The 27,928-nt window shown below is 44.4% G+C and overlaps 1 protein-coding gene across 5 annotated transcripts; it reads left to right on the top strand.

Annotated features, from left to right (window-relative positions):
- Positions 1–27,928, top strand: GAA (alpha glucosidase). 5 transcript variants are annotated; one of them, XM_043963936.1, is made up of 21 exons: positions 1–167; positions 2,456–2,518; positions 2,797–3,397; positions 3,535–3,680; positions 6,515–6,680; positions 8,215–8,311; positions 9,693–9,812; positions 10,394–10,512; positions 10,680–10,811; positions 12,109–12,219; positions 13,599–13,712; positions 13,887–13,971; positions 14,623–14,740; positions 15,464–15,597; positions 21,443–21,594; positions 22,312–22,460; positions 23,871–24,012; positions 24,385–24,534; positions 25,538–25,702; positions 26,426–26,578; positions 27,618–27,928. In XM_043963936.1, the coding sequence occupies exons 3-21, from the start codon at positions 2,843–2,845 to the stop codon at positions 27,675–27,677; spliced, it is 2,868 nt and encodes a 955-aa protein (XP_043819871.1). In that variant the 5' UTR covers positions 1–167; positions 2,456–2,518; positions 2,797–2,842; the 3' UTR covers positions 27,678–27,928. The 5 variants fall into 5 exon arrangements, with proteins under 5 accessions (XP_043819871.1, XP_043819873.1, XP_043819874.1 ...); XM_043963938.1 differs by having other exon boundaries at positions 1–174; XM_043963939.1 differs by lacking the exon at positions 1–167 and adding an exon at positions 228–379.

Genomic DNA, 27,928 nt, shown 5'->3' with positions numbered 1-27,928 from the left:
TTCCTCCTTCCCCCATGTTGTTTTTAATCCCTTCTCTGCGTAGACACGCTCCCTTATTAAAGGAGGAAGCCTACAAATCAAGGAATAGCTGAGGCAGGAAGCGGAAAGGTCTCAGAAGCCCAGGCCTAGAGGCTCTAGGCCGTCGCCACCCGCACGGACATCTCCAGGTCTCTGGTATAAAAAGTCCCGGAGAGGAGGGCCCAGGAGATGGGGGAGGGTAGCGGGGCAGAAGAGGCAGCACTAACGGGGAGTTAGGGGTGTTTGAGGCCTTCGGCCACACCTCCGTGCACGGTGTAGACAGCTGCAGGGAGGACAGTGGAACGCGGGGTGGCTACGAGGGGGCGAGAGAGGAACCCAGGCATACGCCTCCCTCCTCGAGGTGGTCGAGACTGCGCGTGACCAGACCTGCGGTGGCCCGCCGTTCGTCACGTAGGCGGGGGGAGGCGAGGGGAGGAGCGTGGAAAGAGGAGCCAAGGCCTCGTCTGGGTCACGTGGTGGGCTTGGACTCTAGAGGGGCGGGGCTGCCCTCGGGGAGAGCTCGGGGAGACATCTCTAAGTAAGGTTAGAGGAGTTCCGGGTGGGTACCCGGGTGCAGAGCTCCGGGACCAGTCAGGTATGAAGAATTGGGACGGGGGTCTCTGGGTGTAGGGGGAAGAGAATGAGCCCTGCGCTAGACTTCTTTGTTTCTGCCCACTGTCCGCACTTCCACCCTCCCCCACCCATCCATTGCCCTCCTTCCACTGCTTGGGGGTGCTTCTGCCATAATTTCCTAATAAACTCTGCCTCCTATCTCCCCGAATCCCTAACACTAATCGCTGATAGCCAACATGCTGTACCTAAAATATGGCTCTGACCACATCTACCTTTCCTGCCCCACTCTCTCTGGTAACCTCTAATCTCACATCTCTGCCTGCCTCTCAGGCATCTCGAACTGGATGTTGAAACTCACTAAAACCGAACTCATTTTCCCCCCCTCCCCTTCCCCCCTCCTAACTTCCCTGTTACTGTAGTGGGCAATACCATCTTCCCAGTCCCTCAGACTCAACCCAGGAGTCATCCTTGATACCTCACCGTCACCCATATCCAAGCTGTAGCAGAAGCCTGTCATTTTCGCCTTTGCAACCTCTCTCAATTAAGGCCACATTCTCTCCTCTGACTCTGCCACCACTGGTTTAGGGCCTGGGCTATTGCAGTAGCCCAGTGGGGCTACTAGTCTCTTATCTTCTCTCCCTCAGTCCCCTCCAGTCCATCCTCTATCCAGCCACTAAAGTGATTTTCCTAAAGGACACGTCCCTCCCCACTCAATAAACTCCAGTGACTCCCTATCTCTTCTTTCTTTCTTAATTTCTTTTTTTCTATAGAGTGCAGGGCCTGAAGTCAGGAAGATGAGTTCAAATCGAGCCTCAGACTAACTATATGATCCTGGGCGGACTACTTAATCCTGTTTGCATCAATTTCCTTACCAGTAAGGAAATGGCAAACCACTCCAGTATCTTTGCCAAGTAAACTCCAAGTGGGGTCACAAAGAATTGGACATGGCCCAAGAACACATGCTTGTTTGCTTCTTGTTCATTAAATTGTAAGCTCCTTTTGTCTCTTCACTGTAGATGTACACATAAGTGCTTCATAAATATCCATTGATGGAGGTCTCTCCCTTGCTCCAGTATGAACCTCCAGTACTTGATTCTCTCTTCCCTAGTCTCAGATCATACACAGACTCCTGTTTAATATTTAAAGCCTTCAAAATCTGGCCCCAGCTTTCCTTTCCAAAGTAATTTCACATTAACCTCCCTTCCCATCCCCCAATCCATAATAATTAATATTATACATTACAACCACTTGCTGTTCTTCATAGTAGGCTTCTATCAACTGCATCATCTTTGCACCAATGCCCGGAGTGCACCTTTTCACTGTCTTCTAGAACAGTGACCCATTTTTTGCCTGAGAAATTCTTACATGCCACCCCCCCCCCCAAGTATATAGGTATATAAAATAGGTATACATGACCTTTTACTGTTACCAAAATTTTCACAACCCCAAATGGGGTTGTGACCCACATTTTAAGAAGCTTTGTTCCACGTTATCAACCTGATACAGAAAGGGCTCTGGAAACAGTGAGGGAAAAGTTTGGAATCAAAATAACACTAGCAGCAGCAGCAATAGCAGTAGTAGTAGTAGTAGTAGTAGTAGTAGTAGTAGTGGTGGTGGTGGTGGTGGTGGTGGTGGTATAACAGTAACAGTAGCAGTAGCAGCCATAGTTGTAACAGTAATAGTAACAATAACAGCAGTAGCAGTAGTAGCACTAACAGTAGCAGCAGCAGCAGCAGCAGCAGCAGCTTATATCCTTTAAGGTTTATAGAGCATTTTATAACAACCCTGTAAAGTAGGTGTTATTATTGTCAGAATATCACTTAATAAGGTATATGACTAGTAATAAAATCTCTTTGAATTTTAGCATCTTCATTTGTAAAATAGAAGTTATGCGTATCTCAGAGAGTCCTTGTTAAGCTCATATTTGGTAAGTATTTTTGCAAACTTTAAAGCACTATATATAAATGTTATTAAAATATAAATAACATATTAAACATTATTCTGTTTCTTCATTTGCTCATTATGGAAAGTCAAGACAACTAGCATCTTTGTCTAGGAGAAATAATGAGTCAATGTTTGGTAAATGGCCTGAGATACCAAGAAAATGCCTATGGATTAGTAATTATTGAATCAATCTTAATTTCCTTTGAGTTTTCCTTAGCCCCTTCACACTCTCAAATATTCATTAATTCTCTATCTCAACAGGCTAGAACTGGATCTACAAACAGCATAGCCATCTCAAGTGTAGGTCATGGCTGTGGAAGGGATGCCACGTCCCTGGCACTTGTGCTGGCTGATTCTAGGAGGCCGTGCTGCTGCTGTCTTAGTGATCACTACTCTCCTGGGGGCTTCCTTCTTCCATGTATCACTTGTGCTTCCCAGAGAACAAAGAGACATCTCCTCAGCACAACAGGGCATCTACAGAGCTGGCCAGGAAGCCACAGGGAAGCCCTGGGCCCAGCCCCATCAGGGGCCTCCTAGAAGCCCTGCTGGAGCTCCTTTGCAGTGTAACATCTCCCCTGATTACCGCTTTGACTGTGCTCCAGAAAAGACCCTCACTCAAGAGCAGTGTGAGGCCCGAGGCTGCTGCTATGTCCCAGTGGCTCAGCAGGGATTCTCTCGGATATGGCAGCCGTGGTGCTTCTTCCCACCCAGTTACCCAAGCTACAAACTGGAGAACCTCACCACCACGAGGACAGGCTACACTGCTACTCTGACTCGTGCAGGACCTACCTTTTTCCCTAAAGACATCCTAACACTGCATTTGGAGGTCCAGATGGAGACAGAAAGCCGACTGCATTTTACAGTAGGTGGAAGCTCAAATCCACTGTCAGGTTTGGGGTAGAGTAGACATACTGGTTTAGAGAATAGCACTGTGTATCTCCCTGCTCATCAGTGAGTCTGTGAATTGCACTCAACAATTCCTCTTTCATTTTCTCCCAGATCAAAGATCCTGCCAATCAACGTTATGAGGTTCCCATGGAAACCCCTAAAGTCAATAGCAGGGCTCCTTCTCAGCTCTACAGTGTGGAATTTGAGAACGATCCCTTTGGTTTGGTTATATCGAGGAAGTCAAATGGAATGGTGGTGTGAGTATTCATTTGTCTCTTCCTGACTCCAGACCTAGGAGTGTGAGAGGTAGTATGGTGTAGTGGGTAGTGCTGGACTTTGGAGTTGTGATGATAAGATTTCTAACTAGAAGGGATCTGAAGGGTCATCTAGTTCAATATCCTCATTTTATGGATGAAGTACTAAGGCTCAGAGAAGTCTAGACATGGGGCTGAATCCTAGCTCAGATATTTAATAACTATATGACCATGGGCAGCTAGGTGGCATAGTAAAGAGCACTGGGCCTGGAGTCAGGAACACTCATCCTTCTGAGTTAAAATCTGGCCTCAGATACTTCCTAGCTGTGTGACCTTGGACAAGTCCCTTAACCCTGTTTGCTTCAGTTTCCTCATATGTAAAATGAGCTGAGGGGGCAGCTAGATGGTACAGTGGATAGAGCACTGGCCTTGGAGTCAGGAATACCTGAATTCAAATCCAGCCTCAGACACTTAACACACTTACTAGCCGTGTGACCTTGGGCAAGTCACTTAACCCCAATTGCCTCACTTAAAAAAAAAAAAGAGCTGAAGAAGGAAATGGCAAACCATTCCTTTGGCAAACCATGTATTTGCCAAGAAAACCCCAAATGGGATCATATATAATGAGACACAACTAAATGACTCAACAACAACAACAACAAATGACCATGGACTTAGCCTCTGAGATACTCAGTTTTTTGCATTTGTAAAATAGGGATTACAAAGAGGGCAGGGAATAAACATTTATCAAGTGCGTACTATGTGCCAGGCACTGTGCTAAGCATTTTACAAATATGGTCTCATTTGATCCTCAAACAACCCTGTGAGTGAGGTGTTGTTATCATCCCCATTTTATAATTGAGGAAACTGAGGCAGACAGAGGCTAAGTGTCTTGCCTAGGGTCACACAGCTGGTATGTATTTGAGGTGGAATTTGAACTCAGGCCTTTCTAACTGCAGGCCCAGTACTCTATCCACAATATGTGGGATAATAATACTTACAATACCTACTTCATAGAGTTGATGACGAAAGTGCTTCGCAGACCTCCAAGACTAATATGAATGTCAGGTTATTGTTGTCATTACCACTTCTACTGGGACAGCCATTGCAGAAGTGTCAGAAGCATAAGGGTCCTCTCTTTAGTGCCAGAAGTGTCTGAGAATTGAAGGCACAAGTTCACAATCTTCCCATAGATTCTTTCCAGTGTAACACTCATTCTGGGATAATTAGTTGACTTGTACTCAAACTCACAGTTTGAATCCCTAGAGTCCCTTCTGGGGAGGAGAGAGAGGAATCCTGTAGGTACCTACTACTGTTATTACAGCTCAATTGGTGTTATTCCTCAATTGGTGGCTTTTGCATTAATAGTCAATGGACACAGCCCCTGGCAAAGTTATTTATCTCAGTAAATGTCCTAATAAATAATAGTAGCTGTAAAACACTCCTCCCCAGAAACCAGGGGTCCAGTCTCCCACAAAATACAATGTCTGTAGAGAGTATTGTAGTGATAAGGCTCACATGTAGGAACATCTGTGGCCAAGGCAACTGACAGCTTTAGAACAACCAGGTCATGATGCCCTTTCTTAGCTGGTGGTGGGATCCTTGCAAATTCTCTGCTGGGGCTAAATGTTTCTGTGGGCTGGATTGCTCAGATGGTATATCAGGATTTGCTCCTCTTTGCAGCTTTCCTATCTAGCCAGGAAGAGGCCTCTCTTGAGTCCATAGCTAGCTTTCTTCTCTTCTGCCAAAAGTTATGCTCCTCAAAGCCACTTGTGGCCTCAAATGACTGTCTTTCTATATTTGTACTTTGTATGTCTGCTATCTCAACTGTGCCTTTGTCTCAAACCTACTCTGCAACTGCCAGATTGTGTTCCTCCCTCTGAGCACATAGTTTAAATGCTAGATTCTGTGACTCTTTTTTTGGTTGAGGGAGGCCTCTGCATATAGGAGAGGGAAAAAAGACAAGAGAAGAACAGGTATCCTCCTTCTACTAAATGGGCATAGCACAGTAATAAGGACAGCCATAGACAAACATTCCTCATCCTCTTAGGCAGAAATAGCTGGCTGTGCTTTCCCATTCTCTTTCTCCTCTCAAGTCTCTGCTCAGTTTGTTATTTTTGTTGTTGTTGTTGACTGATATCTTCTCGTGACATGTTTTTGTCCTGGGAATAAGCCTTGTGGATTCTGGGGTTTATTGAGTTCTCAGAGAAGTCATTATGTCCAGTTCCTTGTTTCTGGACAGAGCCACAGAAGAAGCCAGCCAGAAGGGAGAACAGCTGTCACCTCGATCACTTCTCTTTAAAGCTAGCACTCTCAACAAGTCCTATTTTCTAGCTTAATAATAAATAGGACTGCTTGACTCTCTAATGTTATATGGGGGTTCGACAACCAAGACACATAGCAGAGTCTTCATAGACTGTGGTCACTGTTACCTCTGTGACCCCCTCCAGCTTTTGCTTCAGTCATGGTAAGTGAGGCATTGTGCTTGACCAAGTATGACTTCTATCACAGAGTCATCTGTAGTTTGCTCTACTGGGGAGGATGTGGCCTATCCAAAGTATATATGGGCAAAGTGGAACAACTTGCCCCAAAAAGCCTGCCACATACCCCCAACGTCAGAGTCCTGTGCAGTGTCCCATGACTCAGGCTACTGCTGTTCTCTTATTTTTAGAAAAAGGATAGATAGAGTGCTTCCCTGATAGACCCCAGGGCACACCTAAATTGACCCCTTCGGGAACATTTCCTCCAATGTGTAGATCATTCTCACATTCCTGTTTTCCTTGAGATTCCCTGTGGATCAAATGGCTTAATAGAAAATCTTCGTCTCTCCCTGGCAGGATGAATACAACCATTGCTCCCCTGTTCTTTGCTGACCAGTTTCTCCAGATTACTACCTCTCTCCCCTCCCACTACATCGCTGGCCTTGGGGAACACCAGGCCCCCCTGATACTCAGCACCAACTGGACCAAGATCACCTTCTGGAATAGAGACATGGCACCTGTGGTAAATGGGGAGGGTTATGAAAGGAAAGATTTTTTCCTTTTCCTTTTTCTTTTTTTCAGTTTGACCAGAGGACAGCAGGGGAAGGAGAGAGAAAATGTCTATTGCTCAATGACTTGTAAACACCATGCTTCTCTAAACTTAAGATCACATGTTTTGGGGTTATTATATCTCACTGTTGACTTAAATTGAGTTTGCAGTCCCCTAAAAACCTCTGCTTTCTTTCACGTGAGCTATTAGCTAGCCACACATTTCCCCATCCAGTATTTGTGTACCATGCTAACTCTGGTAAAATCTAAGAGGTCATTCTACTTTGACTCTAACAAAACAGCAGGAGTCCAAAGGATAATGTTGGCTGTCTCACACCAGCCCTCAGAGGGCACAGCTGGGTGTGGTTCAAGAGTACTTGATGGGAATGACTGAGTAGAATCAGTTCCTCTTCCTTTCACTGGAGCTGAGATTTTTTGTGTGTGTCATAGACTACTTTGTCTGGTGAAAAATATATACCCCTTCTCAGAGGTCATATAGTCTAAGCTGTTCCTGAACATGTCCTTCACAAGTGGCCATCCATTGGTGATGGGAACCCAATGCCTGTTGAAGTCCTTCCATTCTACTTTTGAATAGTTCTAATTGTTAGGAAGTAAGCAGGGATCTTGTATTCCAGGATCTAGCACAGTGCTTCCCACACAGTAGGAATTGATTCTAAAATCTGCCTTTCTGCAAGAACAAGGCTATCTGTACCTCCTCTATCTGATAGCCCTTCAGGATACTTGTTTAAGTATTTGATTTGACACGGAAGAGTGGAGCAACCATCTCCATCTCCTAGAAACGACGCATCTATTAATGCTGCATTTAATTAGAGGATTTGTAGAGGAAATCCTTTTCCAATCCCATTGTCCTTTCTTTTTCTCTCTCCAGACACCCAGAGGGTTTTGTTTTGTAAGCTAGGCATTTATGTCATCTTATTGGGGTCTGATGGTGAGCCCTTTCAACTTCCATGTTGGCTTGTATCCAACTTACACTTCACCAACCCACCCCACCTCAATCCCCTCCCCAAATTTGGCCATACAAATGGGTACATAGCTCTATCTCCTGCATCCTGTACTTAGCCAGAACCTAAGTGGAAACTTCTTCCTTGACCCTTTAATAATACTGCTGGAATTTGGGAGGTGGTAGGGTCAAATCACTCTATCCTTCAGAATCAGAAACAGCCTCAGTGGCCAGGAAGCAAGGCTTCCATCATCACCTCCACCAAGAAGCCTTTGTTATGCACTTAGAGCAAATGAGAGATTCTTAATAAGTTTCCAGAGACCAGGAAGGAACTCTTTATAATAGATACTGTATACCCGAGTCTACATTGATTTCTTGTTATTAAACAAGTACATTGCCCATATATCTCATGAAAGTATAGATACATTTGGTGAAGTAGTCATCACATTCACTTTTCTAATTAGTTGAGGGGGAGGAGATGGGATTCAGGATTCAGCAGAATTTGGTTAGGTGAGAACTATATTGGCAACTTCTTCCCCCATCCTAGCCTGAGGCCAATCTCTATGGTTCCCACCCTTTCTACCTATGTCTAGAGGATGGAGGGCTGGCCCATGGGGTCTTCCTGTTGAACAGCAATGCCATGGGTAAGTAATCGAGGGCTTTTTGTAAAATCATGCATTTAGAACTGGAAAGGGCTTCAGATTATTTAGTCCAAGGATTCTTAACATATGGTCCATATTTGTGAGTTCTGAGGGGTTTTGGGATATGTTTTTTTACATTATGAAAGCTATTTCAGTATGGTTGGTTTCCTTTGTAATCCTACGTATCTCATGCATTTAAAAACATTATTCTGGCAGAGGGGTCCATAGATTTTACCAGATTGCCAAATGAATCTGTAACCCAAAAAAGATTAATAACTGGTCCAGTCCAACCCTCCCCCCGTCCACCACCACCAGTTTTACAGATGAAGAAACTAAGAAGGTCAAACAGGCTTTAAGTAGCAGAGTTGGAACTCAAATTCAGGTCCATAGCCAGAAACCTTTTCATTGTACCCATGGCCTGTCTGTCTTTGGGTGGGACAAACTTAGAATTGTATGCCTAGTCACTCCTTAGTAGTGTTCCTGGTATATTGGAGCAGGAGTTCTATTTCTTGGCTTCTCTTCCTAACCCCATCACTGTTCTTATTGACTAGCTCATTCCTCTGTGGCCCATTTTCTTTTATCAATTGGATGTAAGCTCCCTGTTCCAGCTAGCTGCCTTATGAAGTTGAAGATCAATAAGAGGTATATGTATAAAATGCTTCAGGGCATTTTGGGGGGTGAGGTAATTGGGGTTAAGTGGACTTGCCCAGGGTCCACACAGCTAGTAAAATGTCAAGTGTCTGAGGCCGTTATTTGAACTCAGGTCCTCCTGAATCCAGGCCGGTGCTCTATCCACTGCAACCACCTAGCTGCCACTCAGGGCATTTATAAAGAAGGTCCTTGTCTTGTGTTGCTCAGTATCATTTGTATACTCTTGCATGGGGATCCCCTTCCACCCAGAAGTAGAGGAAGTGTTCAAGGAACTGACATTCTTTTTTTCTTTCTTCCTTTTTTTCTTTTTTTTTGCAGGGCAAGGAGGGTTTTAAGTGACTTGCCCAGGGTTACACAGCTAGTTAAGTATCAAGTGTCTGAAGCCAGATTTGAACTCAGGTCCTCCTGAATCAGGGCTGGTGATTTATCCACTGTGCCACCTAGCTCCCCACCAATATTATTTCATCCCCATCCAGGAAAAGAGCAAATAAAATCAGCTACCCAACAGACCACCAAGCCATGAAATCCAAATCATCCTCTCGTCTTTCCATTTTCTGTATTTCTGCCTTTCTCCTCAAAAGAGTGCATACATGAGGGAGGTGATGATCATTGTTTCAGAAGAACCATGGGGCATGAAGCCTAAGATATAAGATGTGAAGAGGAGACTCTTCCCCTCTGGGGGACTGTGGTCTCCTGGTGCCTCCAAAATCCCCAAGACTGCTTTCCTTTACAGATGTAGTATTACAGCCGAGACCTGCCCTGACCTGGAGGACAATAGGGGGCATACTGGACTTCTACGTCTTCCTGGGACCAGAACCAAAGAATGTGGTTCAGCAGTACTTGGAAGTTATTGGTAGGACCTTCTTTCTAGGCTCCTTGTCTTACCCAGTCCTTTTTCTTTCTTTTTTTTTTTTTAATTAAAAAAAAAATTTTCCCCCAGTCCTTTTTTATAAAAGTCCAATGGGAATAGTCATTGTGGGTCCTCCATCTTCCTCCAGCACAGATCAGGAGACTATAGGTAGACGGGAGGTTCCAGCATCCATAAGAGGTCTAACACTGGGTATGGGGTATTTTTAGTTCCTTTATTGTTGCACCCAGTAAGCTGTGAAAATGGGGCCTCAGAGTGACCTAGCTGTCTATCACTCATCATCAAGGGCAAAGGGAAACTTGGTCTTTTGGGGGTTCATTCAGCATAACCTGAAGAGTCTAGAAACATTACACTTCTACCCTTGACTGTCCTTTGGTCCTAAAGACAAGACATGTGTCCTGTGAAATGTAGTCGAGGGAACAGGCTTATAGAATGTTCAAGCTAATACACAGTGCAGAGTGGAAAGACTTGAAGGGGAAGTCTTCAGTCTCCTGCTCTTCTCTCCTTTCTATCTACTGTACCACTGAGCTGGCCAGATTCAGTGACGTTTTGATATTGGTTTGCAGGATACCCATTTATGCCGCCTTACTGGGGTCTGGGCTTCCACCTGTGCCGATGGGGCTACTTCTCCACCACTGTCACCCGACAGGTGGTAAAGAACATGACAGCGGCTAACTTTCCCCTGGTAAGTCCTCTGTTGGGTTCCCAGGGGTATCTTGGGATAGAAAGAAAAGATGATAAGGAACTCATAGGAACCCCAGAGGTAGGTTGGTGGCAGTAGAGGTAATACAAGACTGGGAAATTGTTTTACTAACACCCCCAGCAAACTGGACCACCCTGGTTTTGCTGTAGGATGTCCAGTGGAATGACCTAGATTATATGGATGCTGGGAGGGACTTCACTTTCAACAAGGACAACTTCTGGGACTATCCAGCCATGGTGCAGGAGTTTCATGAGAGTGGCAGGCGGTACATCATGCTTGTGGTGAGTTCTGTCTCTTCTCCTGATAGCTACTACTCCCTCCCTCAGTGCCTCATCCTCAGCACTTATACATACAGGTCAAGATACTGTCATTCAAATAATATTTAAAGAATATATATAGTATCTTGACTTTACACATAACTTTTCAGGAAGTAGTCTTATGTATATGCTGTAATACAACTTTTGATTATCTAGACTGATGAAATCTCTGGTGTCTCCAATACCTCATGTTAGCAAATCATTTCAGCCTTTTCATACCACTGAGTTTTTTATCAGAGTATCACATTAGTATCAACATGTACTCTTCTCTTTTCTCCTTTCTAATGGAGAATAGAGTAATGAAGAATGAGTAATGGAGAAAAGGAGAGCTGTTTTTTGTTTTTTGTTTTTGGGGGTTTTTTTTGGTAAGGCAATTGGGGTCAAGTGACTTGCCCAGGGTCACACAGCTAGTAAGTGTTAAGTGTCTGAGGCCGGATTTGAACTCAGGTACTCCTGAATCCAGGGCCGGTGCCTCATCCACTGTGCCACCTAGCTGCCCCCAAGGAGAGTTTTTTAAATCACTGGATAATGCAGAAATTGATGGAGGTATAGCTCCCCAATACCATCTCTCTCCTTTTAATTGCCCTCTGCCCCCAACCTTGGGTTGTTACTGGTGACTCTGGCACAATATGCTGGTAACAATGTTGATGACAGGGCAGATGAACTGATGATGAGTCACCCAGAGCCAAGAATCTCAACACTGGCCTGATGTCAAGGGGCTCGGGCTCGGGCTCTGGCTCTGGCTGTTATATGTGGAGTTATCTCTCTGCTTCAGACCTCAGGTTTCTCATTATGATTATAATTAATTTGCTGTCTCTGGTCAGGAGGAACAGGCAAGATGGCACAGTGGAGAGACCAGAGTTCAGATCCTGTCTGTAATATTTATTAGCTGTGAGACTCTGAGCGAGTAATTTTCACCCCCTGTTCAGTTTTCTCCTATGTAAAATGGGAATAATTAGGGTTGCTGTAGAGATCAAATGAGAAGGCCAACCGCCATTACTACCCCTCAATGGTGTTTGAATAAATGCAGCATGGCTTCAGTGACTACTTGAGAAGAATGGGATCTTTCAAGGACCTTGAGCCTGGGAGGCAAGTCATGGTGTTGGGCCCTCCTGAGTTGTGATTTAACAAAGGCTGCCATTTCAGAAGGAATGGGAAATGGTTTGGGGAGACCAATTCTCCAAGGGAACAATGTGAAGGCTTCTGACCGATCTTCATCACATTCATATGAAATGAGCCCCCCTCTCTCTATCTCCATCAGGATCCAGCCATCAGCAGCTCTGGTACCCCAGGGAGCTACAGACCTTATGATGAAGGCCTGAAGAGAGGAGTGTTCATCACCAATGAGACGGGGCAGCCTCTGATTGGGAAGGTGAAAGCTGGAATGGGGGCAGCAATGGAATAGAACATAGAAGTTTAGGGTCAATGGGAAGGGGTATCGTGGTATAGAAAGAAGGCCAGAATATTTAGATATTACTGCTTATAACCAAAATGACGCAATGTGGAAATCTGGATCACTTCCAGCATGTAGCAAACAACCCTGGTCCCCTAGTACAGAGGATCCATTCTTGAAGGGGAGATATTTGGAAAGGTAACTAAGTCCAGGCCCAGAGACTGAACTCTTTTCTCTGCTATATGACTGGAGTGAATGACTTTTCCTCTCTAAGCCTGTAGTGCCTCATTTTATGTTACTCTGTCCCTTTTGTTTTTGTGGAGCAATGAGGGTCAAATGACTTGCTCAGGGTCACACAGCTAGTAAGTGTCAAGTGTCTGAGGCTGGATTTGAACTGAGGTCCTTCTGAATCCAGGACCGGTGCTTTATCCACTGTACCATCTACCTGCCCCTGTCCCTTCCTTTAAGGAGACTGCATAGCCCTTTAAAAATGAAAGGTTGAGGGGCAGCTAGGTGGTGCAATGGATACAGTACCTGGATTCAGGAGGACCTGAGTTCAAATCCTGCCTCAGACACTTAACAATTACTACCTGTGTGACCCTAGGCACGTCACTTAACCCCAATTGCCTCACCCCCCAAAAAAAGATGGCAGGTCGAGCAGTCAAGTGAACTACCATGTTCAGGATACATCACAAGCCAGGGTACCCGGTGGATGAAATAACTTCATGAGAACTGCAGAGTGTGGGAGAACTTCTGCTCTGCATTCCCAGCTCAGAGATCCAGCTAACTTCCAAGCAGTCTGTACAGGCAGTGGGTAGAGTTCAGGGTTTGGTCAGAAAGACCTAAATTCAAATCCTGCTTTAGGCACTTGCTGCATAACCTTGGGCCAGTCACATAATTGCTCCCTGCCTCAGTTTCCTCATCTGCAAAATGGGGACAATAATAACAGTTCTTTCATAAGGTTGTTGTGAGGACCAAATTAAATGACATAGCATATAAAGAGCTTCACAAGCCTTACAGTAGTAAATGCATAATAGCTATAATTATATCGTGCCTTGTGAGACTTATTAAGCCCTTCCTATATAGGAGGCACTGTGGCAGATGCTGCTGAGGCTATAAGAAGAATAAGGTCCCTGCCCAGGCCGGTATGAGTGACACGGTGCTGTTGGAAGGGGTTGGGGCTTTTATTCCTGAGGTTGGAGGCTGAGCTGTGCTGTGCTGACCTAGATGTTGCCTTTGAATGAAATGTTGAAGCTCCTCCCAAGCAGGATGCAGTTGAAGACTTGAGGGCCTGACTCCCATCAAAGGAGCCAAGACTTGGAGCACCTCCCATTCTCTCTCTCACTTCTCCTTTCCAGGTTTGGCCTGGGGAAACCGCTTTCCCTGATTTCACCAACCCCCAGACCCAGGACTGGTGGTATGACATGGTGGAGGAATTCCACACTCAAGTCCCCTTTGATGGCATGTGGATTGTAAGTGGCCTGACCTTTTCTCCTTTTCCACCTCCCTCACTGCTCTCAACTGCTAATTGCACTAGTGTCTGCATTAGTTAAAGCCAGGCCCTACACACTCCCTGATCCTCCTCCTCACCTCCCCATTCCTGGGTTGCTGTTTTGGTCCTTCCTACAGCCGTTCTTTCTTTCCAGGACATGAATGAGCCATCTAACTTTGTAAAAGGCTCCGTGGAAGGTTGCCCCAACAATGAGCTAGAAAATCCTCCCTATGTGCCAGGTAATCCTCTTCCCTCCCTGCCCCAACTGAGCTTCCTTAGGTCCCCAGGCCCTATCCTCCTGTCAAATTGTTGTTGTTTGGTCATTTCAGTCACGGTCATTTCTTATTCACTCCTTCCCACAGCTGCCAGCCTAGTTCAGTTTAACCAGCATTGGATAACCTGGGTAGTTATAGAGAATGGTCTGAGTGAGTGAGTGAGTCACCAGAGGTGAGACAGCTAGGAAAGGTGGGTGAGAGCTTTAAACTGCTCATCTACAGAGTGTATTTTTCGTAGGTATTAATTCCTGAGTGAAGGCAACTAGGTGGCACAGTGGATAGAGCACCAGGCCTGGCGTCAAGAAGACCTGAGTTCAAATCCAGCCTCAAGATAATTACTAGCTGTATGACCCTGGGCAAGTCACTTAACCCCGTTTTCCTTAGTTTCCTCATCTGTCAAATGAGCTGGAGAAGGAAATGGCTTCAGTATCTTTGCCAAGATATGAAGAATTGAATGTGACTAAAACAACTGAACAACCACAACAAAATCCTAAATAGAAAAAGGACTTGGGCTCAGCTTTTACCAAAACCAAAGGTGGCAGGAGTTTGGACTAGGCCCAGTTTATGAGGTACAGGAAATATGGAATCCTTTAGCTTTTCCATTTTTCACTCCAGGTGTGATTGGAGGTACCCTCAGGGCAGCAACCCTCTGTGCCTCTAGCCATCAGTACTTGTCTTCCCACTACAATCTTCACTCTTTATATGGACTGACTGAAGCCATTGCCTCCCATGAGTAAGTGAAATAGATATCCCCCCCAACCCCTCTCTTCCCCACCTCCCTTCTCTGCTTCTTCATTCTCCCTTTAATACCATAAGTAGTGGCTTGGCAGAAGGTCATCCACAAAACTCCTAGGGTTAAGAGAAGTGGGCAGTGCTGTCTACCAGCCCCTTGCCTCAGGCTGGAAAGCTCTACCTGCTGGTTCAGCAGGATTGTCAGCTCGGTTGGGAAAGTGATAGGTCTATATTTTCTAAAAAATTGAAAAATTGAACTGCCTGGCTAATCAGGCCATGAAGTAGGATGACTCAGTGTTACTCAAGTTAACACATGTAGGAATGTTGTAGAGGATGAATTATGCATGGGATCAGAGATTGAACTGAACCATAGCTATGACTTCTTCTAACACTGAATTTAGATATTCCCTACATGTATGGAAAATACCATGAGAGACACTTGCCTACCTAGGATACAACTAACTTAACCCTAAAAATGCCTACATCCTCCATGCCACCAGTGTACCTTAGGCTGAGGTTACCTGTATTTCTGTCAGTGGCATTGTCCTGAATTTGGGAATGAATTATGGGGAGAGATAAGGTAAGAATCTTAATGGACTCAGCCTATAACATCCAAGTTCTAGACTTTAGATTTCAGGTAGATTGATTCATACTCAGAGTCACAGAGGGAGGTTCTAGGAATAAAGTGGAATCCCCTCTCTCAAACACACCTCTTGCTTCACAGTGCCCTGGTGAAGATTCGGGGGAAGCGACCCTTTGTGATATCTCGATCTACTTTTGCTGGTCATGGCCACTATGCTGGCCACTGGACAGGAGATGTGTTTAGCAACTGGGAACAGCTGTACTACTCTGTGCCAGGTAAGGGGCCAAGGGACTTTCCTGGGGAGCTCTTGTAAGAGCTTGCCATTAGCCATACCAACCTCAGTCTTGGGGTACTGACTCAAGCAAGGGGTTATAAAAGAATAGGTTTACTTAGTTTGGAAGGATACAGTTGTCAGGCACAGGCAAGAGCATGGTAACAGTTCTCACCCTTCCCTTGGTCCCCTCCCAGGGACAAATGCTGGAGCAGAGGCAAGTGAATCATAGCTGTAGGGAGGGAAGGATCTGCCAGGGCCAAGGCAGAAGGAAGGCAGCCAGATTGGTGGGCACTTTTTAGATCTTGAATAGGGATTCCAGGGACCACATCACTAGTGGATACATGAAGCAAAGAAACCTTTGTACTCTTGCCCACCATTGTGGCCAGTGTTGCCTCTGATCAGTAGCATCCCCTCACTCCCACATTGTAATCCTGTCTGTTCCACACCCTGGGGAGTAACCCCCTTAAAAGTCTTTCTGCAATCACAGTATCTGCTGAAACTTGGGTAATGGGCATAGGTCAGGTTGTGGGCTACCGACGGAACCCTCATGCCTCAACCCCAGCAGGAGGGACCTGACTTCAGGAGGGGGAAAAGTTTGGCCCAGTTTGAAAGTCGGTGTGGCAGAGACACTAGAGTTGGAGTCAAGATCTGTGTTCAAAACCTACCTTGGGCACTTAATAGTCATGTAACTCTAGGGAGGGCCCTCAACCTGCCATGCCTCGTTTTCCTCATCTGTAAATTGGAGACAATTATACCCATTGTACTAACTCACCAGTTGGGTTAGGATTACTTTGGGGTTTGTAATAATAATTGAGAGATCAATTAATTAGATTCTTTTGTCTAAATTATGCCCTACATTTAGCAGCAATTACTCCTACATGAGTGATTTTGCAATCACCTAACTACCACATCTAGCTTATGTGTCTTCATACATTTATTGAAGGCTGGCAGAGGTCTTGGAAGAGTTAGAGATAGAACAAGATTTCTCTGTTTCCTCTGGTTCTTAAGTTTTCTGCCAGTTCTCTGGGAAGCACAGAGGCCCAAAGTCTCAGATCAGCTGAGAAAGAGGGGCAATTCCCCACATGCAAGGGGGCAGGACATGCAATTCACCTGATGGGTCTCCATTGTTATCTGAGCAGCACAGAGGCCTCTAGTCTGAGATAAGATCCTGCTGTCCTGGTGGATGGAAGCCTCCAGGGGACAGAATCATGGTAGCAATAAAGAAGGCTCATGAGCTTTCTCTATCTGTACAGAGACGGTTCTATCTTTGAGGCATGTCAATGATGTTTCAATTCTCAGTTCCCAGAGATTCTAGGAAAGTGATTGGCTAGGTGGGATGCCAAGCAAGTCTGAGCAGAACTTCTGATTTTTCCTATCTCTGCCCAGGATGCAAAGAATTATCATCTTTAGGAACAAAGGTATTATTTTTTTAAAAAAACTACTTAATTTGGGTGGCTATGGGCATGATAGTAATTTTTTTTTAACAAGGGGAGATTGTTGTACTTTAGAGGTAAGAGATAAAAAATAGCAACAGGCAAGAAATTGCATAGGTAAGCAGTAGAACAAACCATTAGTATTCCCTAACAGTAGCCTAATGAATTCTCATTATCTTTAAATAACTGATTTTTGTACAAGGAAATGGTTGTGAGAAATGTGCTTTTTGTGAAAAAGCAATAGAGCTTTTGCTTCCCTTGATGCATTCCCTAGCAAGTAAAGTTAGTTCATTAAAATGAAAAAGTAGTGTCTGTGGTTTTAAAAATCCTAATAATAGGGGCAGCTAGGTGGCACAGTGAATAATAGGGGCAGCTAGTGGCATCGGCCCTGAAGTCAGGAGGACCTGAGTTCAAATCCGGCCTCAGACACAACACTAACTAGCTGTGTGACCCTGGGCAAGTCACTTAACCCCAATTGCCTCACCAAAAAAAAAAAAATCTTAATAATAGATGTAGGATCATAGGCTCTTATCTCTGTGTTATAACTAATAATAATAGCTAGGGGGCAGCTGGGTAGCAGAGTGGATGAAGCACTGGCCCTGGATTCAGGAGGAACTGAGTTCAGGTTTGGCCTCAGACACTTGACACTGACTAGCTGTGTGACCCTGGGCAAATCACTTAACTCTCATTGCCCCACAAAAAACAAAACAAAATAATAATACTAGGGGGCAGCTAGGTGGCATAGTGAATAAAGCACTGGCCCTGGATTCAGGAGAACCTGAGTTCAAATGCGGCCTCAGACACTTAATACTTACTAGCTGTGTGACTGTGGGCAAGTCACTTAACCCTCATTGCCCTGCAAAAATAATAATAATAATAATAATAATAATAATAATAATAATAATAATAATAATAGCTAACAATGACATAGCTCTCATGGTTTGCAAAGTACTTTACATGATATCTCTTTTGATCCTAAGAACAATCCTGTGAGTTAGGTGCCATCATTATTCCCATTTAACAGATCAGGAAATTAAGTCTGGGAGTGGTTAAGTACTTACCCAGTGTCAAAGACAGAATTCAAGCTCAGGTTTTCTTATCTCCAAGTCCAGTGCCCTAGCAGTGGTATGACACCTACAGACCTCTCTCTCTATTATAATATATATTGTAAAAAGGGTTATCAAAACCACATTGTGGAAAGCATCATTACAATCTTAGTTTGGCTGTCACCAACACATAAGGTTATCTTGAGATTCCAATGAGATAATACCTGGAAACTGGGAATTTTCATCTGTCTTTCCCTGGATCACCATCTAAGAATCTGTCTAAAATCTCTCTCACTTGATTCTCTTAGCTCCTAGTCTGACTGAACACTTCTCTCAGTTTTTCTCTGTTTGATGCTTCAGCAAGCAGGTCCCTGACCCTCATCTTCTAATATAGCTCTAATTCTGACCCAAAGCTGGCCCTTCCCACAGAGGAGAGAGGACCTCTCCCATGCTTGCTTTCCACCCCTACATCCTTGAGTGCTTGGTTGTGCCCTGCATCTGGACTCTGTTTTGACTCTGAAGAGCCACAATGCCAGCCTGACCAGTTCAAGAAAGACTGGAGAACCAAGAACTCTGTGGAGGTGGTATAGGCTGGGGCTATCTGAGGCACAAGGTCCCCCATGGGTACTGAAATTCCAAAGACCTGGGCTCTAGTTTGTAATCCTCTGTGTGACCTTGGGTGAGTCATTTAACCTCAGTTTCATATAGTGCCTTTCATATAGGCATTCAATAAATACCTATTGAATTGAGATTTCATTTCTCCCCTTAAACAAGAATAAGGGATGTATGGCATGACATAATCGGAAAAAGAATGGGCCTGGAGCCCAGAGGTCCAGGGCCTCCCACCTCCCACCTCTTGCCTTAAGAGGTTTGTATAACCTTCTCTCTGGGCCTTCTTCATCTGTACAATGTGGACATTACTATTTGAACTGCCTCCTCATTGGGGTTTCTGAGGAAAATGCTTTGCAAAGCTTAAGTTGCTATATACATATGTTGGTTGCTATTGGTTAACAATTTTTAAATGGTAAAATAATAAAAATTTTTTTAATTTTTTCTTAAATGGGAAGGTACCCATAATAATAGTGAGCATTTATGTAGTGCTTAAAGGTTTGCAAAGTGCTTTACACATATTACCTCCTTTGGTCCAACAATCCTGGAAGGGGAGTGCTATTGTTATTCTCATTTTGTATATGAGGAAACTGAGGCAGAGGTTAGGTGACTTGCCCAGGGTCACACAGCTAGTAAATGTCTGAGGCTGGATTTGAACTTGTCTTCCCGACTCCACTTCTAGTGTTTTATTCCCTGAGCCACTCCCTGCCTGCTCTACCTCCCAGGAACATTGAGATTTTTTAAAAATGAGCTAAAAGATTTACACGTTATATACATGTTGTTCATTATTGTGATGGCGTCACAGAATGTTAGCTCTGGAAGACAGATTAGACATCCTCTGGTTCATAGCCCTCCTTTTACAAATGGGGCCCAGACAGATGAAATGACTTGCTCCAAGTCATGCCACTAATTAGTTATTATTTTGACTAAAAATTTAATGCATCCTTTCTAATTCCCAGCCCACTACTTTGTAACTGTAATAATACTTTTATGATAAACACAAAGAGCTGGCATTTCCAGCCATATCAAAGTTTGCTTGGACCTTTCCAGAAGACGTAACTAACAGCTTTGCTCCATTCCTTCCTGGAGATGGGATATTATAATAGAGCAAACCAGGCCTGGGTTATTACTGATGCTTCTTCCAAATTGTTGCTGCTGGAGGAATTCCTAGAAGGAAAAGGATAAGAAATCAATCCTTTCTTCTTAGATCTTTCCTTTCCATCTATTTCATCTCATTTTTCAGCCACAACTATTGGCACACCAGGGCCAAGAAATTGGTATTGCTACCAGCTCTGGATCCTGCTAAACTGTTCTATTCAATTCAACCAATGTTTTTGTCACTATTTACTACGTAAAGGACCCAGAGAGTGACCCCATATGGAGTGTGAACTTGTCTCCTGGTCAGGTCTGGTGTCTGAGTCTGAGGTTCTGGTCCTTGGGTGAAAGGACTAGTGTTGAGATGCATTATGGTTATGGATGCGCGAAGTATTGTGTTTTTTCTCTGATGCTTTGGTGTAGCAGGATAGGCTACAGATTCTGCCTCCCTGCGTACTTGGCAGTATTGGAGAGTTGAGGGTTTTTTTTTCCCCCTTAGTTGATTTGTTGTTATCACAGGGCAGAGTGAATCTGCAAACCCAGTCCCAAAGAGGGTTGGAAACTCCAAGCCCTTCCTAAGCTGGGTAAGTAGCTTTGGTCCTTGGGCAGCAGAATGTTTGTACCTACCTGACTGTTTTGTGGTAAGAGACAGCCAAAGTGGTTTTGTTTTCTTGGTTGTTTCGGGACATAGGGCAAAACAGACTCAGCCTTCATGAGTAGCAGTAGATTTCAATGAAAGGTCTTTATACCTAATTCCCAGAAGGGGCCAGGACTGGGACAGTGACCTTCAGTAGCTGAATAATGGTGGTGGCGAGTGACCAGGCTCTACTGTCATCGTCATGCTGTGATGCTGCCTTATGGATTCCACCCCAAAGTCCCAAGAGCGCTCAGGTTTTACTTAATGTAGAGGTTAGAAAATAGGTTGGCACTAGGTGGCGCCATAGTACTTAGAGTAACAGGCTTGGACTCATCTTCCTGAGTTCAAAACTGGCCTCAGTCATTTATTAGCTGTGTGACCCTGGACAGGTCACTTAACCTTGTTTGCCTCAGTTTCCTCATCTGCAAAATGAGCTGGAGAAGGAAATATCAAACCACTCCAGTATCTTTACCAAGAAAACTCCAAATGGTCACAAAGAGTTAGATACAACTCTAACAGCTAATGAACAACAAAGAAAATAGGTACTTAGAAGCCCAGGGTCATAGATGTAATTTCTGAATAGTTAGCTTCATATTTACTGTGTATGTCCTTCATTCTGACCATCCATTTCACAAGCAAATATCATAGTTTGCAAAGGAAGCCAGTTCTGACTAAAAATGACTCATGACCCTTCTATCTTCTGTATTACTGACTGTAAGTCATCTATCTACAAAGGACAGGTTATCTTATTAGTGAAGGGGTTGTTGAGAGATATGGGGGGAATGGAAGGGAGAGAGAGAAAGAGATCATACTTTGTCTTTCTTTGCAGATCTCTTTGGGGATTGGTTCATTTTACAGGTCTCAATAAGTATTAATTCATTAGATAAACATTCATTAAGGGCCTTTTGTGAATGGGGGTGGGGGGGTAGAGAGACAGTGTAAGATGGGAATCCTTGGGGATGAATCGGTTCTTTCTTTAACAACTCTGGGAGCCTATCTTTGCTTTTTTCTCCTCTCATTCTCTAGAGGTGCTACTCTTTAACATGTATGGAATACCTTTAGTGGGAGCAGACATCTGTGGCTTCTTGGGCAATACTTCAGAAGAATTATGTGTGCGATGGACCCAGCTGGGGGCCTTCTATCCCTTCATGCGGAACCACAATGACAGATATAACCAGGTAAGGAGTATAGGGGCAGCTAGGTGGCACAGTGGGTAGAGTGTTGGGCCTGAAGTCAGGAAAACTCATCTTCATGAGTTCAAATCTAACCTCAGAAACTTATTTTTTTTGTGCAACCCTGGGCAAGTCACTTAACCTTGTTTGCCTTAGTTTCCTCATCTTTAAAATGAGCTAGAGAAGGTTCTTACTTGGCTAGAGGTACGTGGCTCTAGCTTCCTGTCTATAGTGGGGAAGTGTGACTGGGTGACAGCATCTGGCAACTTTCTCTGGAGGGAGGATTCTCTACTGGTGATACTCAGCTTGGGGAAGCTGGAGGACTTTGGGTGCTGAGTTAATTGTACAAAAAGACAAATAAGTAAACATAGCCTGACCACCATCTCTTCTTACCTCCAGGGACTCCTACGGCTCTTTAAGTAATTTGTCTCTGCCTGGAGCCTGGGATCTGAGGCATCCCCACCATCCAGGGAAAGCTCTGGGACAGATGTGTCAATAAGACTTAGGGCCAGGGGCAGCTAGGTAGCGCAGTGGATAAAGCACCGGCCCTGGATTCAGGAGTACCTGAGTTCAAATCTGGCCTCAGACACTTGACTAGCTGTGTGACCCTGGACAAGTCACTTAACCCCCATAGCCCTGCAAAAAAAAAAAAAAAGAAAGAAAGAAAGAAAGACTTAGGGCCAGAGGGATCATGCCTGCCTCTCACTGCTTCCTCCTTTACAGCCCCAGGAGCCATATGTGTTCAGTGAAGAGGCTCAGCAGGCTATGAGGAGAGCCTTTACCTTGCGCTACATGCTCCTGCCCTATCTCTATACCCTGTTCCACAAAGCCCATTCTCGCGGAGAGACCGTGGCTCGGCCCCTGTTTTTGGAGTAAGTCTTCCTGAGAGGAGTTTGGGGATAGGCTGTGTGTGACCCTGATTTCAAGGCAGTCCCAGGTTCTGGAGCTCCATTGCCTTGTATTAGGTTCCTTCTCTTGTTTAGTAGAGTTGATGACCATTTTACAGCATGGCTTGTTCCTGGGAACGGTGTCATAAGGTCAGTCATGGCATAGCAAGCAGCTGGTGTGGATGGCTTTGTTAAGACATGAGTGGCATCACTGACAAACCATTGAATGAGCAGGTAAAAGGCATTAGATGTCATTTACAAACATTTATTAAGAAGAATCAGTGAAACAGGAAAGCAGAGCTGCAAAAAGCAAGGACTTTTCAGATTCCTCATCCCGTTAGGCCTCCCCCTAGAACCATGGGATATCTTGACCCCCTTTTATCCACTGATTGCTGCCTTTTGGGTTTTATTGCAGTACATTCACTCTCCAACATACCTCCCCTGCATCAAATTCTTCTCTGTAACAAAGAAAAAGATTTTTTTTTTAAAGCCCACCTGACAGAGCAACTGGATTTAACCCTGCAGACACTAGTGCACTTGCTGTCCTTGTTCCTCCACCACTGGAGGCAACTGTGTTTCCTTAAAGATGAAATTTTAAAGGCAGTTGGTATGGAACAGCTATGTTTGATCATTGTTTTTGTTTATATTTTTTTAGTCACATTTATTGTTTCTCTCTTCTGTATCAGTTCACATAAGACTCCAATTTCCACATTTTCATTGCTTTTTTCACTTAGTTAGATGTAGGATTTTAAAATGAAGCCTGTCGGGGCAGTTAGGTGGTGCAGTGGATAGAGCACCAGCCCTGGAGTCAGGAGGACCTGAGTTCAAATCCGGCCTCAGACACTTAACACTTACTAGCTGTGTGACCCTGGGCAAGTCACTTAACCCCAATTGCCTCACCAAAAAAAACCACTGTAGCCTAACACACACACACACACACACACACACACACATCACACCTATAAGCCATTTTCCCCTTTCCTCCTACATTGGGCACAGCCTCAGTGCCCCAAAGTTAACTTTGGCCTAAGAGACTCTACCATATGCTGCCACTTCATCCCAACTCCCCTGATTTGTAAGATCCTATTTCTGCAATCTCTCCCTTTCTAAGTCTTGATTTTCTTGAGAGTTTAAGCTGACTTACCTCAAATTGATTAAACTTAGTATGGTCTAGTAGGAAAAAAACCTAGACTAGGACTCAGGAAATCATTTTCCAACTTGCTGCTAATTAGCCGGGCCACCATGGACAAGTTATTTCTCCTGTTTGAGACCCAGTCTCCTCATTTGTAAGATATGGATAATCACATACTACCTAGTGGACAGAACCCACAGTTTTCCTGGTTCGTGCAATACTTCTCTTCCCCAATATGCCACTTGGACATGTCATTTTTGTAGGTTTTCCTTGGACCGCAACACCTGGACACTGGACCGCCAGTTCCTGTGGGGGGAAGCCCTCCTTATTACCCCAGTGCTTGAAGTTGGAAAGATCGAAGTAAATGGCTACTTTCCCTCAGGCACATGGTACCCACTTTTGGAGGTGAATGTGTTATCTTTAAAAACTTGTATGGTTCCTGTGGGCATTTCACTCACAAGTCAGGAAGATGGGATGTCCTATCACATTTGCCAGATGGACAATGGGATCCCTGAAAGCATGAGTTATTAGCATTTTCCTCTACTTCGGGAAAGACATATTAGTCCTTTGTGCTCCTTCACTGAAGTCTTGACCTGAAAACTACAGTAAGCATAGCTTCCAGCAGGAGGCATTGTCCTCACATCCCATTCTGGACTTAGACACTGTGCACTTGGTCTCTCCCCTCAGAGGCAGGGAGAAAATCAGATGAGTTCCTGATAGAGTCAAGGACTTTGTCAGTGCTTAAGCCCCTTGTTGACTTAATTTCTGTCTCCCCAGGTACCAATGGAGCCCCTTACTGACCTGTCTCCTTCGTCTCCTGCTCTCAATGGCTCCATCATCCATAGCAAAGGGGAGTGGTTCACCCTGCCTGCACCACTAGGAGTGATCAATGTTCACCTCCGGGCTGGGTATATCCTTCCACTACAGGTGCAAAAAAGGTTCTAATTTAGTTGGTCTATTTATCCATCGCCAGGACTGCTATGAAATCACTTTCCACCCCTACTTTGCCTAAGAAATTGAACTAGACATTCTGTCCAACTAATGGTGTTTCCCCTAAGCTGTCGCCCCCTGATGGTGTTGGTTCTCATTCCCTCAAGTTGATTTCACTGTTGGAGGGTATCATGGCCAGTCCAGTGTGGGACTAAACCAGAGAGCAGTTAGTCATTTGCCTGATAGCCCATAGGAGAACCTATATTGTTTTGCATTTTTATAGAGATGAAGGGGTGGGGTAGGAGAAGGAAGGAAACAGCAGGAACCTGAGTCCTTGGAAGCTGCAGGTACTGACCTAATAGAGTCTCCCCAGCCTGTTTTGTAGGAAGCATGGATAGGAGATAGAGGCAGAGGTGAGGTCAGTCTCAAAACCTAATAAAAAAATCATTTATTGGACAGCTAGATGGCGCAGTGGTTAAAGCACCGGCCCTGGATTCGGGAGTACCTGAGTTCAAATCTGGCCTCAGACACTTGATACTTACTAGCTGTGTGACCCTGGGCAAGTCACTTAACCCCCATTGCCTTAAAAAAAAAAAATCATTTATTAAGTATTTACTATCTGCCAGGCAGGCATTGTGCATATTCAACTCTGCCAGTATCTCAGAATTGAAAAGGACCTCAGAAGCTATCTAGTCTAATCTGTACCCGAAGTAAGAATTCTCTCTATATCCAGCCTTTGCCTAAAGATGGTTAAGTGGAACCCACTGCTTCCCAAGCATCCAGTTCTACTTTGAGACAGCTGCTATGCTTGTTAGAAAGGTTGTCCTTAGGTTGCTATTCTTCTACCCGATTGCTCCTAGTTGGGCTTTTTGGAGTCTAGCAGAACAAGTCTAATGTCTCTGATCTTGCATGTCCTGTAGGTTTTCCTTTTTGAGTCCTGGTGAATTGCAGTGTGTCCCAAGCATCTTATGAAGTGTCTCTCTCTTGTCCCCATAACCAGGATCCTGGCCTCACCACTACAGAGTCCCGCAATAAGCCAATGACCCTGCTTGTGGCCTTAACGCCAAGTGGCATGGCCCAAGGGGAACTGTTCTGGGATGATGGGGAGACCCTCGGGACACTGGAATGGGGTCGCTATACCCAAATCATGTTCCTGGCTAACAATGTGAGTGAGTCCTTGGAGCTGAAAACAGGCAGTTGCAGAGGTAGAAGCCAGGAGTTGGGGGTTGGGGAGGTACTCTCAAGTCTAATCGTAACATGGAATTGATTGACCAAGTATCAGAAGAGGGTACCCATCCTAACAGCAGTAACTTAAGGTGTCTGAGATTAGGTTTCTCATTTTAATAGTAGCAGCATAGAAGGCTTACCCTAAAGAAAAACAGAATATGTTTCTAAGAAGAGGAAACACCAAGCAACCTGAGATACTTGACTTTGTGGTTGAACATCCTGGAGATTTGGCCCACCATTTTAGTTGAGATTGTACTTTATAAACCATTTCCCCCATAACAGCCAGGTGAGGTCCAGGCAAGCATTATTCCCCCTGTTATACAGAGAAGAAAACATCCTTAGGGAAGCTAAGTGATTTCCTCACTGTCACTAGTAAGTGGTGAGGCAGCTAGGTGGCACAGTGGATAAAGCACCGGCCCTGGATTCAGGAGGACCTGAGTTCAAATCTGCTCTCAGACACTTAACACTTACTAGCTGTGTGACCCTGGGCAAGTCACTTAACCCTCATTGCCCACCCCCAAAAAAAAGAAAAGAAAAGAAAGAAAACTAGTAAGTGGTGAATCTTAGATTTGAATCAGGTATATTGACTCCATAATTCTCTGGTTACGAACCACCTCCCCATACCATCAATACTTTTATCTTCCTCTTTTGTTTGAAACAGAATGTCATTCTGAATGACCTGATACAAGTGACCAGTGAGGGCACCAGCCTGAAATTGAGAAAAGTGACTGTCCTAGGTGTGAGCAGCAGCCCCCATCAGGTTGTCTCCAATGGTGTCCCAGTCTTCAACTTTTCCTACAACACTGATACCCAGGCAAGAGAATTGATTCCAAATAATAATGGTAAAAAGAGTAGTTGTAGAGGGGTTAGTTTCCTTGGGTTGAAGGAAAGCTTATCAATATTCTGCTGAGATTTCCCATCAGAATAGGAAGAGGGAGGATAAAATAACATCAAATTGCCATGCTTGATAGCCACCCTTAGAAACCTTTGCTAAGGGGCAGCTAGGTGGTGCAGTGGATAGAGCACCGGCCCTGGAGTCAGGAGTACCTGAGTTCAGGTCCGGTCTCAGACGCTTAACACTTACTAGCTGTGTGACCCTGGGCAAGTCACTTAACCCCAATTGCCTCACTAAAAAAAAGAAAAGAAAAGAAAAGAAACCTTTTCTAAGCTTGGCCTGTGAAAGCTTTAACACTCCATCAAAGAGGCAATCAGGAAACCCTGTAGTGTTTACTATGTGCTGGGAAAACATTTAACTTGCATCTTTAGTCCCTGGGGTGGGGAGTGAAGAAAATATGGCCTCCCTATAACCAACGGCTGTTTTTATTGAAGTGCTTGCTAATCTTTCTCCTAGACTCCCTAGGATAGTGACATCGATGCTTGTGCAACATTAGAAATGGTTAGAACCTTATTTTTAAAGCAGTACAATAATTAGCAATGACAAATTCTTAAAGGGAGGCATATTAGCATAGTGATTTGAAATCTGGAAGACCTTGGTGGAAATTCCACCTCTAACACATACTGACTGTGTGACCTTGGGCAAGTTATTTAACGTCTTGGTGGCCCAGGTAATTCTGAGACCCAGAGTGGTAGAACAAGTGCTAATGTACATTGGCAGAAGAAGTTTACTCACACTTATGAAATCACAGGTCTAGTTTTTTTGTTTGTTTGTTTGTTTTTAAGTCCCTACAGGGAGAAGTGATATCCTTTTGAACTGATGAGTAAACTGAGGCAGTATGGTTAACTGGGAAGTTTGGGTTCTTACCCATCTGTGTCTTCATCATGAGCGCTCTTTTCTCTTAGTTGCTATGTGAGTATTCCTTGTTTCTGATCTCAGTTGTATTGTGCTTTTTCAGATCCTGGACATCCCTGTGTCTTTGTCAGTGGCAGAACAGTTTCTCATCAGCTGGTCCTAACTAGAGGGACACTGATCTGTTTGATCCTTTTCCCTTTTGGAGAGAGAAGAAAACTCATAAAGAAATCCATTTCTCTAACTGGTTCAATAGATTTTCCAATCATGGGTGTCTGTGTTGCTAACTTAGGGTTATTTGGAGGCCTGCTTAGCTTTTTTATGATGACTCATATGTCTTTTTAATACACTTTTGTTTTTGTTTGGTTTTGTTTGGTTTTTTTTTTTTTAGTAAGGCAATTGGGGTTAAGTGACTTG

This window comes from Dromiciops gliroides, chromosome 4 (assembly GCF_019393635.1).
Source record: "Dromiciops gliroides isolate mDroGli1 chromosome 4, mDroGli1.pri, whole genome shotgun sequence".
Taxonomy (NCBI): Eukaryota; Metazoa; Chordata; class Mammalia; order Microbiotheria; family Microbiotheriidae; genus Dromiciops; species Dromiciops gliroides.
Note: the sequence above shows the minus strand (reverse complement) of the source record. Positions and strands in the feature narration are given on the sequence as shown.